Source organism: Patiria miniata, unplaced genomic scaffold, assembly GCF_015706575.1.
Source record: "Patiria miniata isolate m_02_andy unplaced genomic scaffold, ASM1570657v1 HiC_scaffold_9, whole genome shotgun sequence".
NCBI lineage: Eukaryota > Metazoa > Echinodermata > Asteroidea > Valvatida > Asterinidae > Patiria > Patiria miniata.
The window spans coordinates 20,189,851-20,214,993 of NW_024037076.1; the positions used below are offsets into that span (position 1 = coordinate 20,189,851).

General features: G+C 42.1%; 3 protein-coding genes across 5 annotated transcripts in view; 2 read left to right on the plus strand and 1 right to left on the minus strand.

Moving 5' to 3' along the window:
• The first annotated feature begins 1,574 nt into the window (after positions 1 to 1,574).
• Positions 1,575 to 12,088, plus strand: LOC119720743 (branched-chain-amino-acid aminotransferase-like protein 1). Of its 3 annotated transcripts, none has more exons than XM_038190570.1 (2): positions 1,575 to 2,035; positions 10,061 to 12,088. In XM_038190570.1, exon 2 carries the CDS (start codon positions 10,065 to 10,067, stop codon positions 10,977 to 10,979), a length of 915 nt encoding a protein of 304 aa, XP_038046498.1. In that variant the 5' UTR covers positions 1,575 to 2,035; positions 10,061 to 10,064; the 3' UTR covers positions 10,980 to 12,088. The 3 variants fall into 3 exon arrangements, with proteins under 3 accessions (XP_038046498.1, XP_038046499.1, XP_038046500.1); XM_038190571.1 differs by lacking the exon at positions 1,575 to 2,035 and adding an exon at positions 6,294 to 6,646; XM_038190572.1 differs by lacking the exon at positions 1,575 to 2,035 and adding an exon at positions 8,555 to 9,440.
• LOC119720950 lies at positions 2,091 to 2,675 on the plus strand. Its single transcript, XM_038190817.1, has one exon. The coding sequence runs from the start codon at positions 2,091 to 2,093 to the stop codon at positions 2,673 to 2,675; it is 585 nt and encodes a 194-aa protein (XP_038046745.1).
• Positions 12,089 to 15,374: 3,286 nt separating the features above from the next.
• LOC119721030 (atrial natriuretic peptide receptor 1-like) overlaps positions 15,375 to 25,143 on the minus strand; it is a 92,257-nt gene continuing 82,488 nt past the window's right edge. The window contains exons 17-20 of the mRNA XM_038190898.1: positions 23,804 to 23,978; positions 22,447 to 22,545; positions 20,866 to 20,957; positions 15,375 to 20,226 (exon numbers count right to left, since the gene is read on the minus strand). Of these exons, the coding sequence (XP_038046826.1) occupies positions 20,134 to 20,226; positions 20,866 to 20,957; positions 22,447 to 22,545; positions 23,804 to 23,978 (459 nt within the window). The 3' untranslated portion in view covers positions 15,375 to 20,133. The remainder of the gene's footprint in view (positions 20,227 to 20,865; positions 20,958 to 22,446; positions 22,546 to 23,803; positions 23,979 to 25,143) is intronic.

Here is a 25,143-nt window from a genome sequence, read left to right on the forward strand (position 1 = left end):
AAGTTTCTTGACGTCACAAACTATTTAGCTCCGGGGTATAGTTGCATCAATTTTTTGAAGGCGTACGACTGTCCCCAAACCAAAGACTTTTTTCCCCATACGAGTGGGTGGATGACTTCATAACTGGACCATCCGGCATTTCCTCCCTACGAGGACTTCTATAGCCGAATAAAGGGCACTGACATTGCAGTGGCCGAGTATTGTCAAAGTGTATGGTATCATACTACACCAATGAGAAAACATCGTAGGAGCCAGTCGGTGTAGACTATAGTACTCCATCGGTGCCACGAGAAAGGCGAGACGCTCATCCGTGGCAGGCCAAAACTCTGTCGGAACGTACATGTACATGTACATGTAGTTGGTTTGGATGCCTGTGGTCCATGATGCAGGACATGCCCGTCGACACATTCATCAGAAAAAAAGCCGAACAGAACCCCACGCCGGTTCAGAGTCAAAATGGGGCACCATGGCGGCCGAGTGCATGGACTGGGTCGCCTAGTCTCTAAGTACATGTATTCACATTCAGCATAAGTTCAACGTCAAGGAGCACCAAGTATAGGCCGATTCAGAAAACCCGGGGCCGGATACTGCAAAGGAAACAACACCGTCCACCAATTTCAAGGATGTTTTTGGCATGGACATCCTTGTCATCTTAATCCATCCCATTGTACGGGGGCAACCGAGCCGCGGGGGAGATCATAAACACTGGTTGACGTAGGCACTGCAGGCTCTTGCTGGGATCTCTCTCGATCTCCAACCGGGGCTGGCTTTATTGCTGTTATCTGGTACAATGACCTAGACCTGCCCAAGTCTGTTAAAGATTGTGCAGGCGGTCAGAATACAATGTACAGACAATTATTAATTAGACAAATTGTTATGTAAATATGTGACAGATATTTGAAAGAATACATGTATTAATAAACTAAAGGTGACTCCGTACATTTGATATGTATATACATTGTAAAAACATGTATAAATAAAAGCGACCGACATACAGATCCTTGTCATTTGATTGGTGGAACTCACATCACGTGGCATTCGTTCTTGCTCCCATTCATGCCGCGGCTCAAAAAGTACTATCCGCCCATGGGGAATGAGAAATACTATTCAACAGTATACAAATATTGAATGCTTCGAGTGGTGTAGTAAAACTAGCCTCCCGAGGTGACCCATGGACCATTCTATTTTCCCGAGGCGAAGCCGAGGGAAAATAGAATATGGTCCATGGATCACCGAGGGAGGCTAGTTCTACTTCACCACGAGATAAAGCATTCAATATTTGTTTTATAACACTTCACCCACAGATTCTGCTTGGTTATAATATTTTAAATTATTTAAATCTTAACACATTTAAAATAAACTTCAATTTCAATACAAAATTGGTGGAAAATGTATTTCTCTCTTCCAAACTACCCCTTCGCGAAATGTTTGAACCCAACTCTGTGGCGCGCTCTCTTTGGAACAAAACGCGCTGCGCGCAACGCGCAAGGCGCACACCAGCATGCATTTTGCACACAAATACCGCGCCGTGGAATTATCGAACGCGTCTGCAAGCGGTCTATAGTACTTTGGTTGCTAATGGTATAGTACTGTAGCGACACGTAAAACACTTTCTAATTTTGTCCGTTTGGCCGCCCATACCTTTGCTGTGGCCAAAGGTCAAAGTGCGTTGCACTATGGAGACATAAAAACTCCAACAAACAAACGCACATGTAAATATCGCCATCTTGGTTTTATCACTGTTCAGTCAAGTTACTACGTTGCGTTCATCAAGTTTTCATCCGCTTTCATCGTTTTCCTCTGTGTACATTTTCGTCATCGTCATTCGTAAATATCATCGTCTATTTCGTCTTCGTCAGATGTACATAACTGTTAGTCTTTGTGAACGTTATTATTGCCATATTCACTGGAAATAAAGCCGAACTGTTGTTCGACGGAACGCACGGTTCCGACATAGTCGCGGTGCACCACCATCGGACTACACCACGCAGCAGGCCCAGGTTCTACAGACGGGCGCAGACATTAGTCACCAGAGGTGAGTCGACTTTGCCACATAACAATCAAACCCACAAATTGGTGACCCTGACGTGATGGCCGAGTCAGACCCTCCCGCGGAACCCAAGCCCGTTCCTGTTGAATTAGCGCCCGCCGTGCCCGTGGCAGCAGTGAGTCTGAAACTGCCGCCATTTTTGCCGAATGACCCCACACTTTGGTTTGCCCAGGTCGAGGCACAGTTTCTCACTCGCCACATCACAGTGCAGGACACAAAATTTGCCTACGTAGTCAGTTCGCTCCAGCCGGACATCGCTCAAGAAGTGCGCGATTTACTGGTTTCCCCACCCGCCCACGAGCGCTACAACACCCTCAAAAAGGAATTAATCAAGCGGACATCCGCCTCGGAGCAAAAACGCCTACACCAGTTGCTAATAGCGGAAGAGTTGGGGGACAGAAAACCGTCTCAGCTGTTGCGACGTATGCGACAACTTCTAGGCGAGAACACCCTGGAGGACAACATTCTCAAGCAACTGTTTTTGCAGTTTCCAAGGGATTCTTGCCTCCACATCAACCGCGGTGAACATCGAACAGCTGGCCGATATCGCCGACAAAATCGTCGAGGTATCGGTACCAACAGTGTCTACAGTGAACACTCATGCCGCTGCAGTTTCCAGCCCTGAACCTGCCCATACGGTCGCGAACTTCCAGACCCTCGAGACAAGGATCAACCAGCTTACTGAGCAAGTCCAAGCTCTCACTGGCCAACTAAGCCATCAAACACGACAACGGTCACGTAGCCGAGATACCTCCAGTCACAACCGTCAGTCTCGCAGTCGCAGCCCTTCTCGTGACCCAACCGACTGCTGGTACCATTGGCGCTATGGATCAAGGGCACGGAAGTGTGTTCAACCGTGTTCCTTCAAGACCAACCCCAACCCCCAGGGAAACGCGGAGGCCGGCAACTAGGGGCGACAAGTCCTGCTGGCGCACCCACAACCAGTCGCCTTTTCTTCGTAAAGGACAAGTGTTCAGGGACACGTTTCCTTGTCGATACTGGTGCCGAAGTGAGTGTTTTTCCCGGTCGGGATACGAATACACATCACTCAACTTCATCTACCAAGCTTCAAGCGGTAAATATGTCACCAATTTCAACCTACGGGGAGCGTTCTCTCACCTTAGACATTGGATTACGCCGTGTTTTTCGATGGGTATTTGTAGTGGCAGATTTGCCAGTAGCCATTCTTGGTGCCGATTTTCTGCAACATTTTGGTCTCTTGGTGGACGTCAAGAACCACAGACTCGTAGACTCCATAACCAGCCTGGTAGTCAATGGAGTTCTTTCGAAGCAGCCAAGTCTCAGCCCGGTGTTAGTGAAGCCATTGCCCTCACAATTTGAAACACTGTTGACTGATTATCCTACCTTGTGTCGTCCTACGTATCAGAACACTGATGTAAAACATAAGGTAACTCATCACATTGATACAGTCGGTCCACCAGTAGCAGCGCAACCACGTCGCCTCGCCCCAGACCGATTACCCATCGCAAAGTCAGAATTCGACCACATGCGCGAGTTGGGTATCGTCCGGCAGTCAAGCAGCAGCTAGTCTTCACCACTTCACATGGTGCCGAAGAAATCCCCTGGAGACTGGCGCCCATGCGGTGACTACCGTGCACTCAATCGAAACACCATACCCGACCGCTACCCGATACCTCATCTACAAGATTTCGCAAGCGCACTACACGGGAAAAGTATCTTCTCCAAAATAGATCTCATCCGCGCGTATCATCAGATCCCGGTAGAACCCAGTGACATCCACAAGACGGCGATCACAACACCATTCGGCCTATACGAGTTTGTCCGCATGCCATTTGGCCTGAGGAACGCGGCACAAACTTTTCAACGCCTTATTGATGAGGTCATCAGAGGTTTGCCGTTCGTCTACGCATACATTGACGATCTACTCGTTGCAAGTTCGTCAGCTGCTGAGCACGAAATACATCTCCGGACCCTTTTCGATCGCCTGACTGAATACGGTATCGTCATCAATGTAAGCAAGTGCCAGTTCGGAGTTTCGTCACTTACCTTCTTAGGTCATTCTGTCGACGAACATGGCATATGCCCCTTACCAGAGAAGATACAGATCGTCAACGATTTCCCTGAGCCTACGTCACTCCGCAAGTTACGTGAATTCTTGGGATTCGTTAACTTCTACAGGCGTTTTCTGCCTAACTGCGCCGATGTGTTACAACCACTCACGGATATGCTGCAGACCAAGGCCAGGAAGAATGCGACAATCGCCTTCGATGACACTCAGCGTACTGCTTTCAGCAAAGTGAAACGCCAGTTAGCTGACGCCACACTGCTAGTCCACCCCAGCCTCGACGCACCAGTCTGCCTCATTACTGATGCATCTGATGTAGGCATAGGTAGTGTGCTACAACAGCAAGTGCGAGGGGTATGGCAACCACTCTCCTTCTACTCCAAACGGTTGCAACCAGCTGAAAGTCGGTATAGCACCTTCGGGAGAGAACTCTTGGCGATCTACCTTTCCATCAAGCACTTCATGCACATGCTTGAGGGTCGCACATTCTGCGTCTACACCGATCATAAACCACTGACCTACGCCCTGCGCTCCAAGCCTGATCGCCACTCACCAAGGGAGATACGCCAGCTTGATTATGTCTCGCAGTTCACATCTGATTTGAGACACATCAGTGGGAATAACAACGCGGCGGCTGACGCACTTTCTCGCTTAGCAGTTGGAGCCTTGGAGGTTTCGGCAGTCATCGACTTTCCCGCCATTGCTGAAGCTCAGAAGACAGACAACGAACTGCTTCATTTGTCTGATACTTCACTCAAGCTGACAGAGGTACCCCTACCCACGTCGACTGGCACGATCACATGTGACATGTCCACAGGAACTCCACGACCCTACATCCCAACCCACTTTCGTCGGACAGTTTTCGACGGTCTGCATGGTTTGTCTCATCCAGGGATCCGAGCAACACAGCAGTTGTTAACTGCACGGTTTGTGTGGCCGGGCATAAACAAGGATGTACGCGCATGGGCCAAAACTTGTCACCAGTGTCAGCGCTGTAAAGTTCACCGGCACACCAAGACATCTTTCCAGACGTTCTCCACACCGGACGCCAGGTTTGATCACGTACACATCGATCTGGTAGGCCCACTTCCTCCATCGAATGGTCAATCCTACCTGTTGACCGCCGTGGACAGATTCACACGATGGCCTGAGGCAGTGCCAATTCCGGACATCACAGCAGAGACTGTAGCTCGCGCATTCGTCAACCACTGGGTGTCAAGATTCGGAGCCCCGTCAACCATAACTACCGACAGAGGTCGCCAATTCGAGTCTGCCCTCTTCAAGGCACTCACCGACATGCTTGGCACCACACGAATACGAACCACAGCGTATCATCCATCTGCTAACGGACTGGTCGAGCGGTTACACAGACAGCCAAAGGCATCGTTGAAAGCACATTCCAACCAGCAGTGGACGGAGACACTTCCCCTCGTCCTGCTAGGCATACGCACAGCAGTAAAAGCAGATCTCGGGTGTTCAGCAGTAGAATTGGTCCTTGGTACAACCATCAGATTGCCAGGTCAGTTCGTGGAGACTGCAAAACCAGACAGGGATCTTGACCCAAGCAACTACGTCCACCGCCTGAAACGTCTCATGCAAGACATGCGACCGTCGCCTACAAGAACTCGACTGAGAAAATCTCAAATTCACCCCGAGCTCGCAACTTGCACCCACGTTTTCGTCAGGCACGATGCCGTCAGAAAACCACTGCAACCCCCTTACGATGGCCCTTTCCGAGTCCTCAAAAGAGCAGACAAGTACTTTGTTCTGGAACTCAATGGCAGAAGGGACACCGTAGGTATCGACCGCCTCAAAGTAGCATACTCCGACAAAGACATGGTAACAGCACCGGATCACAATCGGCCTATTGTGATTGACAAGCCTATTGCCAAGCCAACTCGACCTCCCGTGCCAGGCACATCATTAGCGTCGCCCAAATTGCCTAGTGACGGATCTCAATCACAGCAACGAACAACGCGATCAGGACGCCATGTACATTGGCCAACCAAATTACTGCAATATGATCGTGGTTGAAGTTTGTGCTACTTGGAGAGACACAGCCTTTTCATCGATCGTTTTGTTTTGCTCACGATCTACGGGGGAGCTACTGTAGCGACACGTAAAACACTTTCTAATTTTGTCCGTTTGGCCGCCCATACCTTTGCTGTGGCCAAAGGTCAAAGTGCGTTGCACCATGGAGACATAAAAACTCCAACAAACAAACGCACATGTAAATATCGCCATCTTGGTTTTATCACTGTTCAGTCAAGTTACTACGTTGCGTTCATCAAGTTTTCATCCGCTTTCATCGTTTTCCTCTGTGTACATTTTCGTCATCGTCATTCGTAAAAATCATCGTCTATTTCGTCTTCGTCAGATGTACATAACTGTTAGTCTTTGTGAACGTTATTATTGCCATATTCACTGGAAATAAAGCCGAACTGTTGTTCGACGGAACGCACGGTTCCGACATAGTCGCGGTGCACCACCATCGGACTACACCACGCAGCAGGCCCAGGTTCTACAGACGGGCGCAGACATTATCAGAGGTGAGTCGACTTTGCCACATAACAATCAAACCCACAGTACTTTGGTTGCTACGGGTATAGTACTTTTGGCCGTGCACGGAAAGATAGCAAAAATAGAAAGTATCATGTGAGTCGCTCTCGACCAATCAAGACACAGAATCTGTGGGTGAGGTGTTATAATTAGGATTATGACGCGGTATTTGTGTGCAAATGCATGCTGGTGTGCGTTCAGCGTTGCGCGTATTGTTCCAAAGAGCCAGCGCTACAGCGTTGGGTTCAAACATTTTCGTGAAAGGGTGGTTTGGAAGAGAGAAATACATTTTCTTCCAGTTTTGTATTGAAAAAAAATGTTCAAATATATCAAATGACAAGGATCTATATGTCAGTTATATAAAACAAATATTGAGTGGCTTTAAATTATGAAATGGGAGGAATATTATCGCTCGGTAAAATCTGGACTTTTCCAGTTCACTCAGCTTCGCCTCGTGAAATGGAAGAGTCCAGATTTTACCTTGCGATAATATTCCTCCAATTCCACGCTGAGCCACTCAATATTTGTATACTATACTACATGTACATGTAGTCCCATAACCGGCAATAAAACCCACCCCGTGGTGAACGGCCGCCTATTTCACTTTCCAAATTTACCTTCAAAATCTACGGCACTAACAATGTCAATTTCAATGCATCAAATTGCATCTAGAAAAACTGAGGAATCTCCTACCGCTGGTTTTAGATCCAGGGTCCTACAAACCTTGACAAACTAAAACGATTTATTCTACAAAACTGATAAACACGGTTTTCGCGATGTATTTCCGGTTATGTATAGCGCCCCCTGTTGAGTATTTATGCATAATTCATCATAACACAATTGGTCTTTCCATTTTTAGGCTAATCCCTGAGAGGCAAGAGCCCTTTTATATGTTTAGAATCAATCTGAAGTTAGGCCGAATAAAAAAAACCATCATGTTTCTAGTCCGGATTTTCGAAAAAAAGGAGGAAGCGGGGCTTTTTTTTTTATTTGTTTCAAGATGGCCGCCATTAAAAAAATTCCTGCAATTGTTGGTGTTTCCACTGTTCAAAGACACTTTTAAAATGAAAGATAAGTTGGACAAGAGAACTGAACATATTTACAATGTCATTTAGACTTGTATTGGTCTACAATTTATTTTCCGATGAATTTGTGGACTTTTTCGGTGTGTCTTTTACTGCATTTTTCAAAAATAAAAAATAATAAAAAAATCCAGGCGGCCTCCAAAAAGGAAGCGGGTGGGGACGAGAAACATGTTTTTTTTTTTACTTCGTCTTAAGTCCCATTTTTATTTGAGATGGACTAATTCGTCTAAAATTTATACAGGCCGAGGGAAAAAAAACCACGAAACCCAAATATTGGGACCATTGTTTTAGTGAAGTTCTGCATGTGAGCCTAGCACTTTCAAAATCTAGGATATGAGCTTTCTTTTAGTTCAAGAATCGTTCAAATCAATCATGTTACGGAATTTTAAACACAGCCACCGTTTTTAAAGTTCTGTCCACGGATCACAAAAAAGGGAAGTGTTCTTTCAGCAAAACGCAAACAAATGACATAGGGATGTATGTGATTTTTTTTCGTTTTGCTGAAAAGAACGCACACCTTTTTGTGATCCGTACACCGAACTTTAAAACGGTGGTTGTGTTTAACATTCCGTAACTTGAAAAGTACATAGTGGTTTGAATGATTCTTGTACTAAAAAAAGAAATATGAATTGGGCTTTCATATCCTAGACTTTGAAAGTGCTACATGCAGAACTTCACTAAAACAATAGTCCCGACATATGTTTTTTTTTTTAACTCATCCTGTTTATAAGATTATGACGACGTTCAATAACAATCATGTGAAGTAACATGATAGGAATTTACCAGAACGCGCGAACGTTCGACGTAAAACATTTTGTGCATTATGACTGATATACAGATACCTGCTTGTTCGTGTACATGTACATGTGGTTTGTGAATCCAGACATAAATAAAGGTCAACTTATACAATTGTGACATACTCTGTAATATGTTATTCGTAGTACCCGATACTGGTGACGTATTGTCATTTTTGTTATTTTGATAAAACTGCATGATCAGTTATTCAGTTTGTAAAAAAAAAAATATCAGTTTGAGAAGTGAAACTTTTTGCTCTTGCCTCCATTCAGTTTTTGGGTTTGAAAACACTGCCCCAGCGTCCTTCAACTAATCATTTGGCTGACCTCCCTTCCAGACTCATGGTGCACATAACACTGCTCATCGTCCCCGCGAAGGTGCATTTTAAAATGAATTTCGAGCTATCTGGAAGTAAATTTAGAGACATCTTGAAATCCATATTTCGACATACATGGCCTTATCTCAAATTTTCGAAAATTAAGAGGTATCTTGCAATGATTAACGATACATGTACATGTATCTTGAAATAACAAAAGCTTCTGTTTTAACCTGAATGTCACTAATGCGCGCCATACTACCGAAATGAAGAAGAAAGTGTGCTTGTCACAGAATGATCCAGCACTTGCATTCAATACGTTTTGTTGTCAGTTAGTCATACGAATAGGGAGGTAAAAGTCGACAAAAGGTCAAAGGTTTAATCAGGTGATGACTTTGCGAAAAGTCAACTATCCAAAGTTCACACGATAAAAACGAATTAATCGTTGAACTTGTCGTTAACTTTAGACATGCATAAAGCCTGGGTGTATCAGACAGTCGCTCCCGAGGTATCTCATTCGCTTTAATTGCTGTAGTTTGAAATCAGTTTGTTGTCAAGGAAGCTCGTTTTAAAGACTTGGAGAACAAGGTATGATCTGTTTATGATTGACTAGGTAAAACTTTGTCATTCAAAGTATGCCAGTACTTCCGATGTGACAGTCAATCGCTGTGGAAATCTTTTTAATGCCCGACGCAGTCAAACCAACGCCACACGCGTACATTGTCATTTCAGCAAAAAAGTGTTCAGAGTTTTGGCAGCGGGGTCTGGACAGAGCCGTATATATACAGAGAGAGTTGTGACATCAGGGTCGCACCGTTTGGTACCAAAATGGCTGATTTTGCATACATAATTCCAAACAATAGTCGCACGCTGCTCTGTACACATAACGGACGGCCATTATGGTTCAACAGTCTGAAGTTGGCGCAACTCTCTCTATGTACATGTATACGGCTCTGGGTCTGGAGGCCACGCCTCCTCTAAAAGCCGTCGGTTAATTGCCCTCAGAGATGTTAAAAGGAGAGCGAAATTTTCAGAAAAATCCTTTAACTTTTCAAAATCAATTTCCAAACCTTCCTCCGAATCAACCTGAGTGCCAAAGGTCATGTCCTCAAAATTTGTTTCTATTATTTTATGTCCAAAGATGTTTCGGTCCCGTACCTCTCCCACATACCTGTTCGAAGGTCTTTTTTTCTTCGTTCGTCTTTTAGGAAGATGGCAACCTCTGAGAAGGCTCCCTCGTCCGAAAACCAGGTCCGACTCTTGATATGGACTGTTCCTCGCTCTCTTTCAACAGTTCTTTCCAAATGTCTGAGCTTCGTCGAAAACACAAAGGTTTTCTTCGAAATGTATGAAAGCATCTTCATTGCACCGGGGGTGAAGACAGAGGATGAAATGGCTAACATGTCTGAAGAAGAACAGAAGTTTTTGTTGGCTTTGAGGGAAAAAGCCCATGGGATATCAGCAGGGGTTGATGCATCTCAATGCACCTTCCAAGGTGTCAAAGAGCAACTCGAGGAAGCCCATACTGGGAAGAAGTTCATCTTCTCCAAAGACTTTGCCTATGCTGTCATGGACCGGCTGGAGTCCATCCCGAAGGGTTTCCGGCACCTGTTCCTCATTCGTCATCCTCTTAAAGTCTTCCCGTCTTGGAAGAGGTCGCTCCTGCCATTTGTGCCGTATCTGTCTCTAGCAGATGACTATCGTTTGGATGACCTGACCTGTTTCCCAAAAGGTTTTGGCTACAAGGAAGTCTATGAGTTGTTTGAGCACGTGAAGAAGGAGCTCGACCCTGAAGCAATCATCATCGACGCCGATGACCTTCTCAAAGATCCTAAAGGTATCCTGTCAGCAGTTTTCAATGACATCGGCTTGCCCTTTGATGAGAAGATTCTAAACTGGGAGGCAGGGGATGCGGTCATTGAACAATGGATCATCCCTCGTCTGTACGTGCAAGTGGACCAGTTGGTAGGTTTCTACAAGAACGCTCTGGACAGTACCTGCTTTCTTAAGCCCAAGCCGCTTCCAGATCGCTCTTCTCTTTCTCCTGATCTCCTTCCTTTTGTAGACGCTTCCATGCCATACTACCAGAACATGTACAGCCAGCGCCTATCTGCGTCAAAGTCTTAGAGTTTGATGAAGGTGCCATAAATGATTATAAGAAAGCCTGTCGTATACGAATGGGAATATTCCGCTTGTTGACTTAATGTGTTTTGAGTGTGTTCAATTTAGAGATATATCATTAATTTTAAACAAGGGATCGGGGTTTAACACTTCCGTGTGCATGGGATGAATGCACAACGATTGAACTGATTATCGATAACGCTAAACATTATGCTGTACGTTTCTTCAACTAGTTTAACAGCTATGCCTTTTAATTTGGTGGTTGAATGTGTTCATAGTTGTAGACATTTATTTCTTGTGTATTATGTAGTAACACTCACATTAATACTCATCTGTCTTCGACTTTCTATTGTTTTGAATAGAAACAATAGAAACAAATGCTTAATTTAAATAAATTACTGCACTTTCCGCCTGGGATTTCATCACATGTTGCTCATGAGTACACAGAGCATAAGATAAGTAAAGTGAAATGAATATAATCCATGTTGAATATACATGTAATACATTTTTTCCCTGACACGGCAACAGAAATGCAACACAATAAAGTAATTATCTAATCCATTTGCTTAATGTAAAACAATAGCCACAGATATAGCCCTTTGAAAAGGATACATAACAATGCCTTATACAACCCTTGTAGAATTTTACATTTAAGAACGCTTAATCAGTATGTAATACGAGGTCAACATTAAATTGTCTTCAGATTTCTTGAGGCTGAATACAGCATTATAGTTTAGTTAGAATCGGAGCATTTCTTGCTGACATGATTGGTCAGGTGGAAGTCACCTGAGCCTCTATTTGGCGGTCTCAAACTTTTAGAAATCGTCGATCTGAATCATCAGTCGAATTTTAGTTCACTAAATAAAAGAATGAAAAGTTATGGCTATTTAGCGGCGTAGTTCAACCCCCCCCCTATAAAAGAAAAGAAAAAAGAAATTACGCGTTAGGCCTTACGATATATTGGTTTATTTGACTGGTATTTATGCAGAAAAAAACATGACTATAACAATCTGTTTATAGTTCAATAAAGTAGCTGTCTTATTGCCTAACAACAGACATTATTGAAATAATAAACGATTTGGACTCTTTCATGAGAGAAGCCATTCGAACCATAATGGATGAATCGGAAAACATGGACAGGAAACTGTATCTGTTGCAGCACCACTGACAATAAATCTCCTTTTAACCCGGGCACTAGGTCCTGAAATCCCCAAAAATCTCATGTTTTGGATCGTTTACTTATCCTATTTCAAACATCTGCTTCAAAGGAAACCAACGTAATGTCTTACCGTCCACGGAGAAAAGACGAAAAAAATCTCATTTGTTTACATCGGACACGACGGAGTACGAATACGTTTTCCCTGTCGTTTTGGTCAATGTACGATATACACGTTGTGTGTGTCTATACAGCACCGTACTCGCGAACAGCGTTGACCAATCACCAAATGCACTAAATGTTGTTTCTTACACGTCCGCAAAAGGAGAACGCTTTACAGATGAAATCACAACTAGCACCCAAACAGCTCGACTTTTTGGGGTCGCAAAAGTGGACCCCGAAAGTCGTTCTCGCACGCACAATACAGGAATAACACAAACACGCCCAGGTTTTAAAGGATAGTTTTGTGGATGTTTAAATCTTACTTTTACATGTTCTTTCCGATTTACATAGTTTCTTTCAAAGCGCGTTTTGTAGCGCAATTGGGCTGTTTTAGGACGCATTGTCCCTTTAATTGTTTACATCGTTGAGATTTGTTTGATAATCTCCAAGGCAACAAATCAAGTGATCATTTGCAAAATGAAACAGCGTGACGCACACTGACGTCAATCATGTATAAAGTTACCTTTTTGCGAATTCTTTTCATTACATGTACATAACTTCTCAATCGTGACTGTACCTCACTATTTCTTTGCCCTCGTTAATCGTGGTGTGTTTGCTTATTGATCGTCCGATGTGTTGTGAAATAGAAGTCAAAAAAATACCGAGTCATCGCTTGTAATGTGCATGTATGGTGTTTTAAAACGGACAGGCAAACCTCACGGTTTTTAAACTTTTCAAACGTCGCGGTTCAACTTTCAAATGTCGTACTTCAGTTTACAAACATCGTGGTTCAATTTCAAACGTCGTGGTTCAACTTTTCAAACGTCGTACTTCAACTTTCAAACGTTGTGGTTTAACTTTGCAAATATCTTTATGGTTGGTCCTTGGTACAAGTGCAAATCGATTAGATTTTGGAAGTGATCCGGATTTGGGGGTTGGATGCAGGTTTTTTAAAGGATTCTTCACCACATCTGAGAAGAAAAAAATGCCACTGTGTGTACGCGTGCGAGTAACGCAGCGTGCAGTCTATGAGCACATAGGACACACACCATAAGCCCAAGCCACACATCACGGTTGGAGCTACGAATACCCACGGTTTGCCAAGAATCAATGAATGAACCGAAATCAATGAATGAACCGAAATCAGTGAAGAGAAATCGAATTTGTTAAGAATGCAATATGGTTTCAGGACAGATAGCCACGACTGTCCTAAGGTTTCTTTACGAATACACCACGGTTGGTCAAGAATATAGACGGATTGTTGAAGAATATCGACGGTATTACTATAGAATAAAGACGTTAACGTCACGGTTGTCTGCGATTGGGCCACGGATGACCAAGGTTCTCCTACGAATGAAACATGCATATTCGTAGTACAACCTTAGCAGAACTAGCACATCCGGGCATATCCGTAGAGATTTCTACCACGTAGAGATTTCTACCACGAATGAACTACGAATCTCAAAGAATATGCACGAATAGCCACGAATAACACTACGAATAAGTACGGTTGTCCTACGGATGTCCCACGATTGGACTACGGATAAATTTTCATGACGGTTCACCACGGAAGTTATGAACAGTTTAAAACTTCCGTAGCCCCTCCACGAATACCCAAGGGAGATGACGGATAACCACGGACGTCTTAAGGATGAATACGGTACTCCCACGGTTTATCACGAATTTTAAACCGCGGAGATCCGTAGCTCCAAACCGTGAATGTGTGACTTGGGCTTTAGCCTTTTCGACTGGCAGACACAATAGGAGGGCGCTGTTTGATTTGGGTAAAGTTTTTAAATTAACACAGATAAAACAATGATACATAGGTCGGCGATATAAAATAACCCTATATAATAATAGTACTATAACTGTAGTACCCAAATAAGAATCGATACTTTCTATTTTACATGTACTGGGGTGAAAGCCTATAGAATAAGGGCGGTGGCTCTAAGGAATGTTCAGTATTTCGGCGTAAACTAAATTATCCCTGATTCAAGCCAAACACTACTAACTAAAGATAAATGCTTGAGGTGAATTAAATATTCAGAATGAAAAATCAAAGTGAAACTACTTACAAATACATGCAGTTGGCTACAGAAAAGGAATGAGGACGAAGTGAGTCGGTCACGGAGCCTGGACGCAACTGAATTCGGATCTCCCGCACGCGGGGGTGGCAAGCGGGGAGACCAAAGGTATTACATAATTGCATACCAACGATGCTTAAGCGTTGGTCGAGGGGCAGACTAATTACTAGATTTGACCACTAATGGATTTGACTAGTGACTAATGTAAAAAAGGGGCGTATTCTAAACCCCGTTCTCGTGTTGAATGAACACGAGAAACAGGGTTCCGAATGATGGGAACCAAAACGCGAACGGTGTTTGCGAACAAGCTTCTCACTCACCACTTATTGAGGAGTAGATGAAGAACGTCGAGAACAAAGATGGCGGACTTTGGCCCATAACGAAACTTGCGTTTATAGACCATTTTGATATTGTATGATAATTGGATGTTGTGGTCAAGTGATACAAACTGTCAGCGAACGGTTCTCTCCTCAACTGTATTGCATATCTCTTGACATATGCTGCTATGGATTTGGATTACACTTAGATGCGGTAACCCTTGGGTGGAAAAACACAATTCTTCATCGAATTACTGAGGCCAATGGTCATGAAGGGGTCATTAGAGGTCATTGTTCAAATATGCTTCAAATGTTTCTTAGTCTTAATGGTTTTTAATGTAACTTGGATGGAGTAATGCTGGGTGGGGGTTCATCACAACTCTTCCGAAATTGGAGGTCAAAGGTCATCCATGGGTCAATTGGGTGGTCGTTTAAAAATGCAGAAATTCTGCCTTTTTTCAGAACACAAAACATATAGGGAACGACCGCGAAAAAATGGCGACACGTACGATCCGCAGATGATCTTGTCTAATATTTTTGTCAACCTCGTCTTGTGATTTTAGCTACACGAAGGTGATACAATGGGAAACGGAGGAAAAAAACCGAAAAAGGAGGAAGTGGCCGGGGGGGGGGGGCTTCTTGTGACAGACGAAATAAAAAGTAACGACGCGTTACCACTGACTTGTTTTCCGACTTTACCTGGACCGTTGTATTTATTACCAACATAACACATGATTTTATGAATACACATTAGTAATTATCTAATTAGTTATAAGACAGTTTTAAAATCATCCCAAGCATTTTAGGTCATTCAGAAAATTATATGAAATACACACCTAACATTCATAATACTGCCCTTTTAAAGAAGAAAAACCATAGGTTCCATTCATACTTTATTCTGCAGCGCGAGCATTCAATCAATCACATAAAGTATATAGATGTATACTGAGATATGAAATTTCAGTTTAAACATACGCAGCGGAGGAGAATCGCCATAGAACATGGTCAGGGTAAAACCCAAGCACGCAGTTTAAGTAGGGAACTGGACAAACACAGATGAAGAAACTGTCTCATGAAGGAACAGATTTGGGTCATCCGAGGTGGAAGGTAGGGGAAAACCACTACACCAACTCCACTACCAAGAATTAATTCATTGCAGCCCAGTACACAAATGACTAGAGCAGTCATTCAGACTCTCAACGTGAGAAAGTGGTCAGGTGTTTGATGTTTACAAACACAGTTAAGTTTTAGGGACTCATAAAAAGAGTGGGTTAACAAAGGTTCAACTTTTCTTTGAAAATCTGGTTTTCACTCCACAATACCTAATGAAGTATACTCGCGTATGATTATTCTCAACATGTTCTCCATGACCTAACTAACTCTTGAATCGCAATGCTACCTTTGTTCATTTTAACAGGTGAATATTTGTGTTTGAAAGTCCTCATCCTAATCTACATACTTCAAACCAATTACTTCTAGAGTATGTAAAGATCAATGAAATTCTTTAAAAGTTTTCTACACAGTTTACATGACCCGGAAGTGTAAACGATCCAAACTACATTCTGCTTTTTTTCTTTTTTTTGTTTTCTTACAAAAAAACCGACATGTTAATACCTCGCTTTAACAATAACGTCACCAGGATAGCGACTATTAAAGCGAAGCTAGCTTGAATAATATGATAAAGGTATTATACTATGTACAGTGTCAGTCGGACTTGTTCAATCTACACACGTTTTTTTGTCTATTATAGCAAACTATACACAACGGTAGGTTTTTGTATTTGTACACTTAGGTCTAGTACGTCCAGTTACAAAAAGGGGGCCGTATCCGGCCGTGTCTGGCTAAAGGCGGTTCAAACCAGTTCAAACCAACTGGAGCCACTTTGGACACGTCAACCTCGCCATAGATCGGTTTGCTTTTAACACTGCGTTGGTCAAAACCGAAGAAAAAACACAAGCAGTATTCACAATGTTTTAGCACCACAATGAACGAATCTAAATCCACCAAGGCTAAACAAGCCGTGAGTCACTAATCATTATTCCTATTCTAGAGTCTCTTTAACAATGGAATCGGACAAAAGCAGTGGCGAGTCAGAAAAAGGGGGGTGTCTTCACACCCCCGTGAAGAAATGGAGGAATCTGTTGACGTTTAGTTGATCCCTTTTCAAAATGAAAATGTCGACAATGATTATACAGAATTAATCAATATGACTTAAACATTTACGTTTTCAAGTTGACTGTACCATTAGACATATATACAATTCACAAAGATTATCCCAATGCACATACGCCATCCGCCACGCATGCTACATTTTCTTAATGAAGTACTTTCAATATTTTGTACACGAAAAATCACTCAATACCAAGTTGATAAACTGAATTCAGCCCACCACTTATCTACATTGTCAGAATATTGCAATCTCCGAAGTATTTTTTTTAATCACCTTTCTATAAAAACACTTCAGTTAAACGCATTATTACGTAAATCTACAAATGATCTTACGGCTGAAATAATTAAACGAAAAGCCTGGTGTCGGGACCTGTTGTGAGAGATCCTTTACTTTGTTTATAGACTACCCTCAAGTGTCAGACGTCACGCATTATGTCAAGTCTGGACCAGATTAATACCAAAATAATAAATCAACACCGAATCAAACATATTCAACGCGAAAGATACTGGGTAAATTAAAAAAGAAATGCAGTTCATATCTTACAGTAGTATTTTAGGGACCAGATTTAAAATAAAAACCCAAAATGACAACAATAACGAATAACTGAATTACAGAAGAGTAAATATTACATAATTATATTAATCCATTTTTTTTTACAAAGGTATAAAAAGTAAAACACGTAAATTGAGAAACCCCTGAAATTGATATCTTAACGAGTTAAAAAAAATAATAAAGAAGCTGGAAACAAACTGCTCAGGTGCACAAGTCTACTTTTAATTGGTGTAGGGATAAACAACTGGAAACAAAGACTACGAAATTTGCTCTTCAAATAAAAACACAACAAAATCCATTGTTTTGTTTTAGGTTAAACAAATGGACCTTTCGATCTACTAGGAATTTTAAAAGAAAACAGAAGACAATTACGAACTTGCCCTAAGATTGGAACTATGACGTAGTCTTATTCATTCTAATTCGCCGATATCAGAATTACAAAGAAAAAGAAGAAGAAAAGACCCATATTATAATACAATCATATTAATCACAATTAACATTGCCACTTCCCCAATACCAGAATACTTCAAACACAGTCTGGTCACTAGTGTATATCTATCTTGCACCCAAACGTCATATAACATCAGCAATTTGTGATCTCACTTAAAACGCCACCTCTGTATTTACATTATTGTTAATTACTATATTACAGACTTAACGCCGAATTATCATAACCACTTAAAAATAAACAATAGTCTCTACCAAACCATACAGAGATTTAGATGTTCTAAATTTACATTATCTGCATTTGGATGAGAGAAGTTAATGTGATCGCAAACTACAGTGCTACCTATGTTTTAAAAACAAGAAAAACAACCTCTATTGAAACAAAGACACAAAATTGTGGGGAAAAATACTTTTGCTTTACATTTTTTGTTTCTTTCATAGTCGTACAGGTATTGAAAGAATGAAGCTGCATGCCGTAGTGTGTAATTAGATAACCAGATTGAATTTTTTTTTAAAATTATTGACAGGGAATTTTAATAAGATGGTACCATTTTTTTTAACACATTTAAAATGACAAATTGGAAAGTGAAAGTGGCTTAAAATAACCTCTTTACTGGTACTTCCCACAAATTGGTCCCACAGCTTTAACTGGTAACCAGGATAAACACTTACACAGGATAGATCACAGAATTTTGTCGAGCATTTTTTTTTCTTAAACGAAACAACCTTTGGAAGATTCAGGGTACAATTCAACTGACGTCTTTTTCCCATTTTCTAGAAATACTATTTTACCGTCAACTGTCAGTAGGTTCAAATATTACAAAATACAAATAAATACACAATAACAGCATATTATCTAGTTTAAAAAACTCCGACCGGTCCGGTCGGGTCGTTACCGGTAATTATTTTAGTGACTTTGAAAGAATTCAAAAATGTACTTGAAGTCCAGCCATAGTCATACAGCAAGTTTTTATGTACAGCCATCTACGGTCATCCTGTTCGCAAGAAGAAATTTAGACAATTGTCTATGACCCAGCCCTAATGGTATACACCGATATCTGGAAACAGACTGAAGTATACGTTGCTTTCAATCAACACTAAGAAAATAAGTTGAATGAACAATGGCATATGCTGCATCGCTTCTCATAATAGTCCAAGCTGACACTGTGGGAAGAACAGATCTGCGTTCCATTCGTAACTGATTTCTTCCCCTCCCATTGCTTTTTTAAGATGCAGCATTCTGACATTATATAATCGACTTGAGAAAAAAACAACAATAAATATATTTTGAGCATTTATATCATAAATTCAGAATTGAAGCAAAAGTCAGAAAATATCGATTCTTATCCCCTTTTTTGCGTATTGATCGCCTTTTGACGGAATTGCGAAACGATACCAAATTGAAATCGATTCTCATTCTGATAGTAATATTTGTCAACCATCGGGTTCGTATCCCAGGTCTGTCACTGTCCCACGTTCGTTTGTTCACTTGCCGTTTGACGTCCGTTTGTTGGTCACTTTCGTCAGTCACTTATCTGTTTCATATCGCAGATTTGGTATCTTGTATATGTTTTCTTCAGGAAGATTATGTGACGTCACAATATCTATACACTCTGGCTGTATTTCCATCCACAAAAAAAGACTGTCGAATATGATAGTCGAACAATATCTGTCCCAGGTGCGTAGTCTGTCTGCATATCGTTGTGTCTGTCGTTATTTCTGTTTGTCCGTCAAGTGTCTTTGTTTTTGAAGGTCACATTTTGTACCATGACGACGTCATCTGACTAATAGGAAGCCCTGAATGTGGTTTTGCGTCTTTGTCCAATCATATTCAGTTTCGTGGTCCGTTCGTTTGTCTGTCGTCACGTTCACCTTACTTAGTGTTTTCCTTGTTCGCCCGTTTTAGTTAATCACGTCATTTTGAGTCCATGTTGCGTCGACCCAAGTCGTGAATGCTTGAGTAGTTGTCTTGTATGATATGGTTAGAATTTGAAGTCGATCTGTCCAGTCGAGGTGAATTGTTCATTGGATTGTTCGTTATCAGTCTTTGTCCTCTATCACATCACGAATTTAAATCAGCGAGAGAGACGATCCTTTCCACCATCGCGTCAGTACCGTACGTCAGTCGTACCCGTCCGTCAGTTAGTCTGTCCTGGTTATTGGTGACAGCATTTGTGAACAAAAAAACACAAGGGAAGGCATATTATGCATTTGTTATTCTCGCGTGTACACCGCTGGGCTTCATACAAAACGCGAACTCAATTCTACAACTCTACACAGAGATCTCCTGGTACTTGAAATCGCACAGTCCGTTCTTGTCCTTTAGCTCTCCCATTAGCCAGTGCGTTGTCTGCTTGCCCTTCCCCTGGAAACGGAACGGCAAAGACGTAGTCATGACTCCAACATAAAGATTATGTTAGCATTGATTTTCACGGCATCGCTAGACATACAAAAATGCTGTAAACAAAGTCTGTTGACGAAAACCACGACATTGACGAAATGCATGGAAACTAAGCTCTTTCACTAAAATCAATCACATAAATCAAGGGAACCGAACATTAATGTACCGCCAAAATTACAACAAACGCGTGCCCTTAAACCAGTTACAAGAACCGGTCCGTAATGACGTATGCATTGACTAGGGGGCCCGGCTTCAAATGTTTCTTATCATTTTCATATAGAATTATCCTGGTCCCCGGAATGAAATCTTGCCGTCACATTTCATTAGTTATTGTAGTACATGTACAAGTTATGTGGAGGGCCTTTAATCTGCATGCCCCCGACCTTAAAAGACTAAATGTGGTGCTTTCACGGAGTACCAAAGTACATAACAATAATTTGATCGATTTAGAAAAATCAGCTTACACCTTTAACGAGGCAGAACGTGTGATGATGACATTACCTTGGGGTGAGAAGGCTTCAATATTGAGTTTGAAAACACTAACAGTGATGATGTCAGAGTGTGTGGTTTAAAGGAAGGGACGAGGTTGGAGTATTCTCTTACCTTCATTTCAACTTCCCCTCTGAGCTCGACCACGAATGTGCCAAATAGGTCCAAAATCTTCTTGATTGAATTACTGATATGGATCTTCATAGCTGCAATCGAGAAAAAAAAACACTCGAAATCATTTTTGATTCCAAAAGCAGTCCTTGATATTTTTTCAACAACTCCCTCATTTTTACTCTTTCCAATGAATCGGAACAACAGCAAGTTCCATGCAATGTAACCACCGCATACTTGATAGGACTCCCTCTGTTGACAGACCACGGGCTAGTCTGCGTACGCTAGTGAGAGACAGACGTATATAATAATTAAGTTGTAAAGCTCGCACTTACAACCTGCCGGAAACCGAGAACAGGTGGTAGCGGGACCAGACTAAAGCCGCGGGCTGCACACCGCACCACGGCCTTGGATTGCCTGACAATGACCGCCAAATAACCCAATTTGAGCACGCATCCGTCACTACATCCTGCCGGGCCAAATTGGCAAGTGGTCGGCAGAGGCTTGGCTGTCAACTCGAGCCAGCCGGCCTTACCCTAAAGGGCGTGACATATGACCATTTTACTCGCGGCACCCACGCTTTACACAACTCCCCCTAGGCGTTGGTTTCCACACTGTTTACCAATTCTAAGATCTCGTCTCAAAAGTCACGTATGGGCTTGCAGGTTTCTGACATTTCAGTTATTGGATGAAAACCTTAATTAAGTTTTGCTGTGAAAGTTACATTTTTAGGGGGTCCAGGAAATTGGATGACTGACTGGTTATAGTTCGAATAGGAATTGCAAATTTGGATGTGACACAAAAGATCTGTTGGGCACGCAGAGCAAACATGAATGTGTGGACTGGGAACACCTGCAGGAGTGGGGACATGTTGCAAAGGAGAGCTGAGATAACAAGGAGGGAATGACAAAAAGAGAGAAAAAACTAGCAATTGATGGATGCACAAAACCTGAACACCGCACAGAAAATGACGGATCGAGTAATAATGATTTGCAGAGAATCGCTGAATGGGGAAGCAGTATTTATTGCATCTGCTCTCATAACAGTTTCGGTTGTATATTTTACAGGGTTGAAGAGCGAATTTAAAAGGTAGGCCAGCGTGGAGGAGTGAACGCTGTTTGCATGAGGATCAAAAACTAGGTTACATCAATGCATGAGATAACTTCATGATCGTGACCAAAATAGGATGGACTGCATAAAGGTGGTCGTAGGATCCCAACATTTCAGTCCACCATTCCCGGAAAATGTTGCAAAGGTTTGTTGACAGAAGTATAACAAACACAGGACAACGGAAACATGTTTCATCACACGCAAATAATGCGGTTCTATTGCTATACAAACAATTAAAACGCACTTTGCTTCAATTACTTTGTAAAAGGTAACCACCGTTTTCGAAGCCGAGTAAACAAAACTACCAACAGATTCAAAGATAATTTTAATACACTTCTTGGGTCACCTATCTCCTTAGATTTCCACGGCACTTTTGTAAGTTACCTATCTTGATGTAATTTCTAGTCAAAGTGTTTTCATGAATAATCAGCGAGGAAGGCAAGTATAGACAAGATCTATAGTGAGGCTTATTACCTTCGCCATTGGACTCCATTCTGGATGCTGTGTTGACTGTGTCACCAAAGAGGCAGTAGCGAGGCATCTTCAATCCCACGACACCTGCTACTACTGGGCCTAGAGTGGCGAAAAACAACACAACCAACAAAGTTACTTTTATGATACTTAAGAAAAAACAACAACACGACTTGAAAACAATATACACGGTGAGTAAACAAACCCCGACGTGTTCTTTTAGCAAAACAAAAAACAATTCACATGCATTCCTGTGAGAATTGTTTTCGTTTTGCTGTAAGAACACTTACTGTTTTTGTGATCCGTGGACAGAACTTTAAAACGGTGTTTGTGTTCAAAATTCCGTAACTTGAAAAGTACGTGAGTGATTTGAATGATTCTTGTACTAGAAGAAAGCTAAATGACTGAGCTTTCATATCCTAGATTGTAAAAGTGCTACAGGCAAAACTTCATTCAAAAATTGGTTCTACCATTTGGGATGCGTTTTGTTTTACTCACCCTGTAGAGATATTCAAAAGCCACCATAGGTAAGGGGTAATCCCTAATTACCAACATTTCCAAAAGCGAACAAAACGTACTTTTTTTGCCAGACCAACCACCCCCCCCTCTCTGGAAGGGTACTTTCAAAAATTTTGATTTTCAAAGATATCCTGGAACGAACAGTTCATTCATAGCGCCGCGAATAGTTATGGAATATTAGCGCCTTGGAGATAGCATGAAGCTGAATGACAAAATATGGCTGCACCCATGAATACCCCCGGCCCCCGAGCGCACGTTTTGTGCGCTTTTGAAAATGTTGATAATTATGGATGACCCCTACGGCGATCAAGATAAATTAGAGCCCTCCCACGAACAAATAATTATGGACTACAAATATGCACACCAAGAAAGACTACCATGTTGCAGTTGTTCGTCTATGGCTAACTCGAGTTAAGCTTAAAAAGACGTAGTAATTCGCATGTCATTTGACAGTCGGTTGCTTGATGGGACATGAGCAACGATTTATTCAGCTTACAATTCGAAATTGCTCTAAAAGTCGCCTAGGACTTGTGATTCACAGAACAGTAACATAGCGATTATAACGGGCATCAAATACTTCAAGACCTTAATGTGTTTTTTTTTTTAAATACTGAACACCCAGCGGACTATTCTGTGGTAACGGTTAGCGTTTACCAGGCTGGCAAGGAATCTGGCTTGTTCCCACGCGTACATCCCTTTCTGTGCTAGCATTGTAGACACAGAATTTGCACCAAACCGCAGAACACCGTGGTTATAGTAGGGATCTGTAGGACTGACTTCAAAGGAACATATGAAATAAGGAGAGACCAAAGGAGAAATAAGGAGAGACCCAAAGACTCACCTGAATGTAAGCCGATACGGAGCTTGAGTGTCCTGTCTGGCTTATGCCTAATCTTGAAGGTTTTGATGGCGCCCAGTAAGGCTAGTGACATCCTAGCTACCTCACGGGCGTGGAAGTCTCCGTTCCGGACGGGTAGGCCTGATGCTACCATGTAAGCGTCGCCTATTGTCTCAACCTGGCGATACAGACAGGGAAACAGAAGAAGAACTTTGGTTTACTTGTCTGAATTGTACGATAACAGTTTTTAAGTCACAGACTAACCTCATCGAATCGACCAAGACCTTTTTCGTTGGGTCTAGTTGGTATAGACACGAGATGAATTCGTACTCTTTTGTAGCTCACTCTTCCTTTATAGGAGTTTGTTAGATTCAGAATAACAGGAGGAGAGGGAATCAAAGAATTAAAAAAAACCTGAGTATTTGGAGCTTCCACTTGTTGTCAATTTCACCAACGGCGACAAAATCCTGTCATTATTGGGGGAAGAACCCATCAGATTGGAAAATTCGTAAAGCGAGGGGGGGGGGGTACCTACTACTCAGTGGAGATGTTTTTTAGAAGTAGCGTTGGTAAAAATATATATACACTTGGATAAATTATTGGGGGACATCGCCATTGGCGTCCCTGACCAAACAATATGGGGGGGGGGGTTCCTTCATCACCCCCGGATCGTCGCCCATGAATTTCATCTAGAAATCTAACATGAACTCTTGGTGAACCGACAGAATTCCAATGGGTTGCAGCCGTGCTGTCAAACAAGAGTTACAGATTATCGTGCAGCAAGTGCGGGTAACCTTTCAAAGTACCGAAAAGGTGATATTGCACATAAACACGTCGAGCAGACATGATAGAATTAAAAACAGAAATCAGTTTCAAATTCTCTTGAATCAACACAATTTTTGACAGGTGGTTGAACCCCCGAGTGTTTGTTCTCTCATTGACAAAGAGCAAGTCCAGTCCAACTTTTATCCGGTGTGTTCTTCGGAGCTCCAAGAAGACATTTTGTGCAAGGCAAATGTGTCTAAAGCGTATTGACTCAAGGGAGGCCAAACTTCGTCCCTAGAGGGTACTGCATTTAGCATCTATTGCTATTCAGAAATCCTCCATGTAAGGTGATACGAACCCCTCGGTTGACATTAGAGTAGATAGAATGGAAGAAAGAAAAAGTCGGAAAATATTATCTTATGTATCGCAGCCGAACTTTTCATTTCAACTTTTCAGCCGGTATATTGCCGGAGTCGGAATGGCTCCGAGTCTTTCGGTTGCATAATCATTATTTTAAGATAACTACGTATCAGTTCTACACTGATGAGAAGGAGTGAGGAGTAACGAGTATTAAAAGT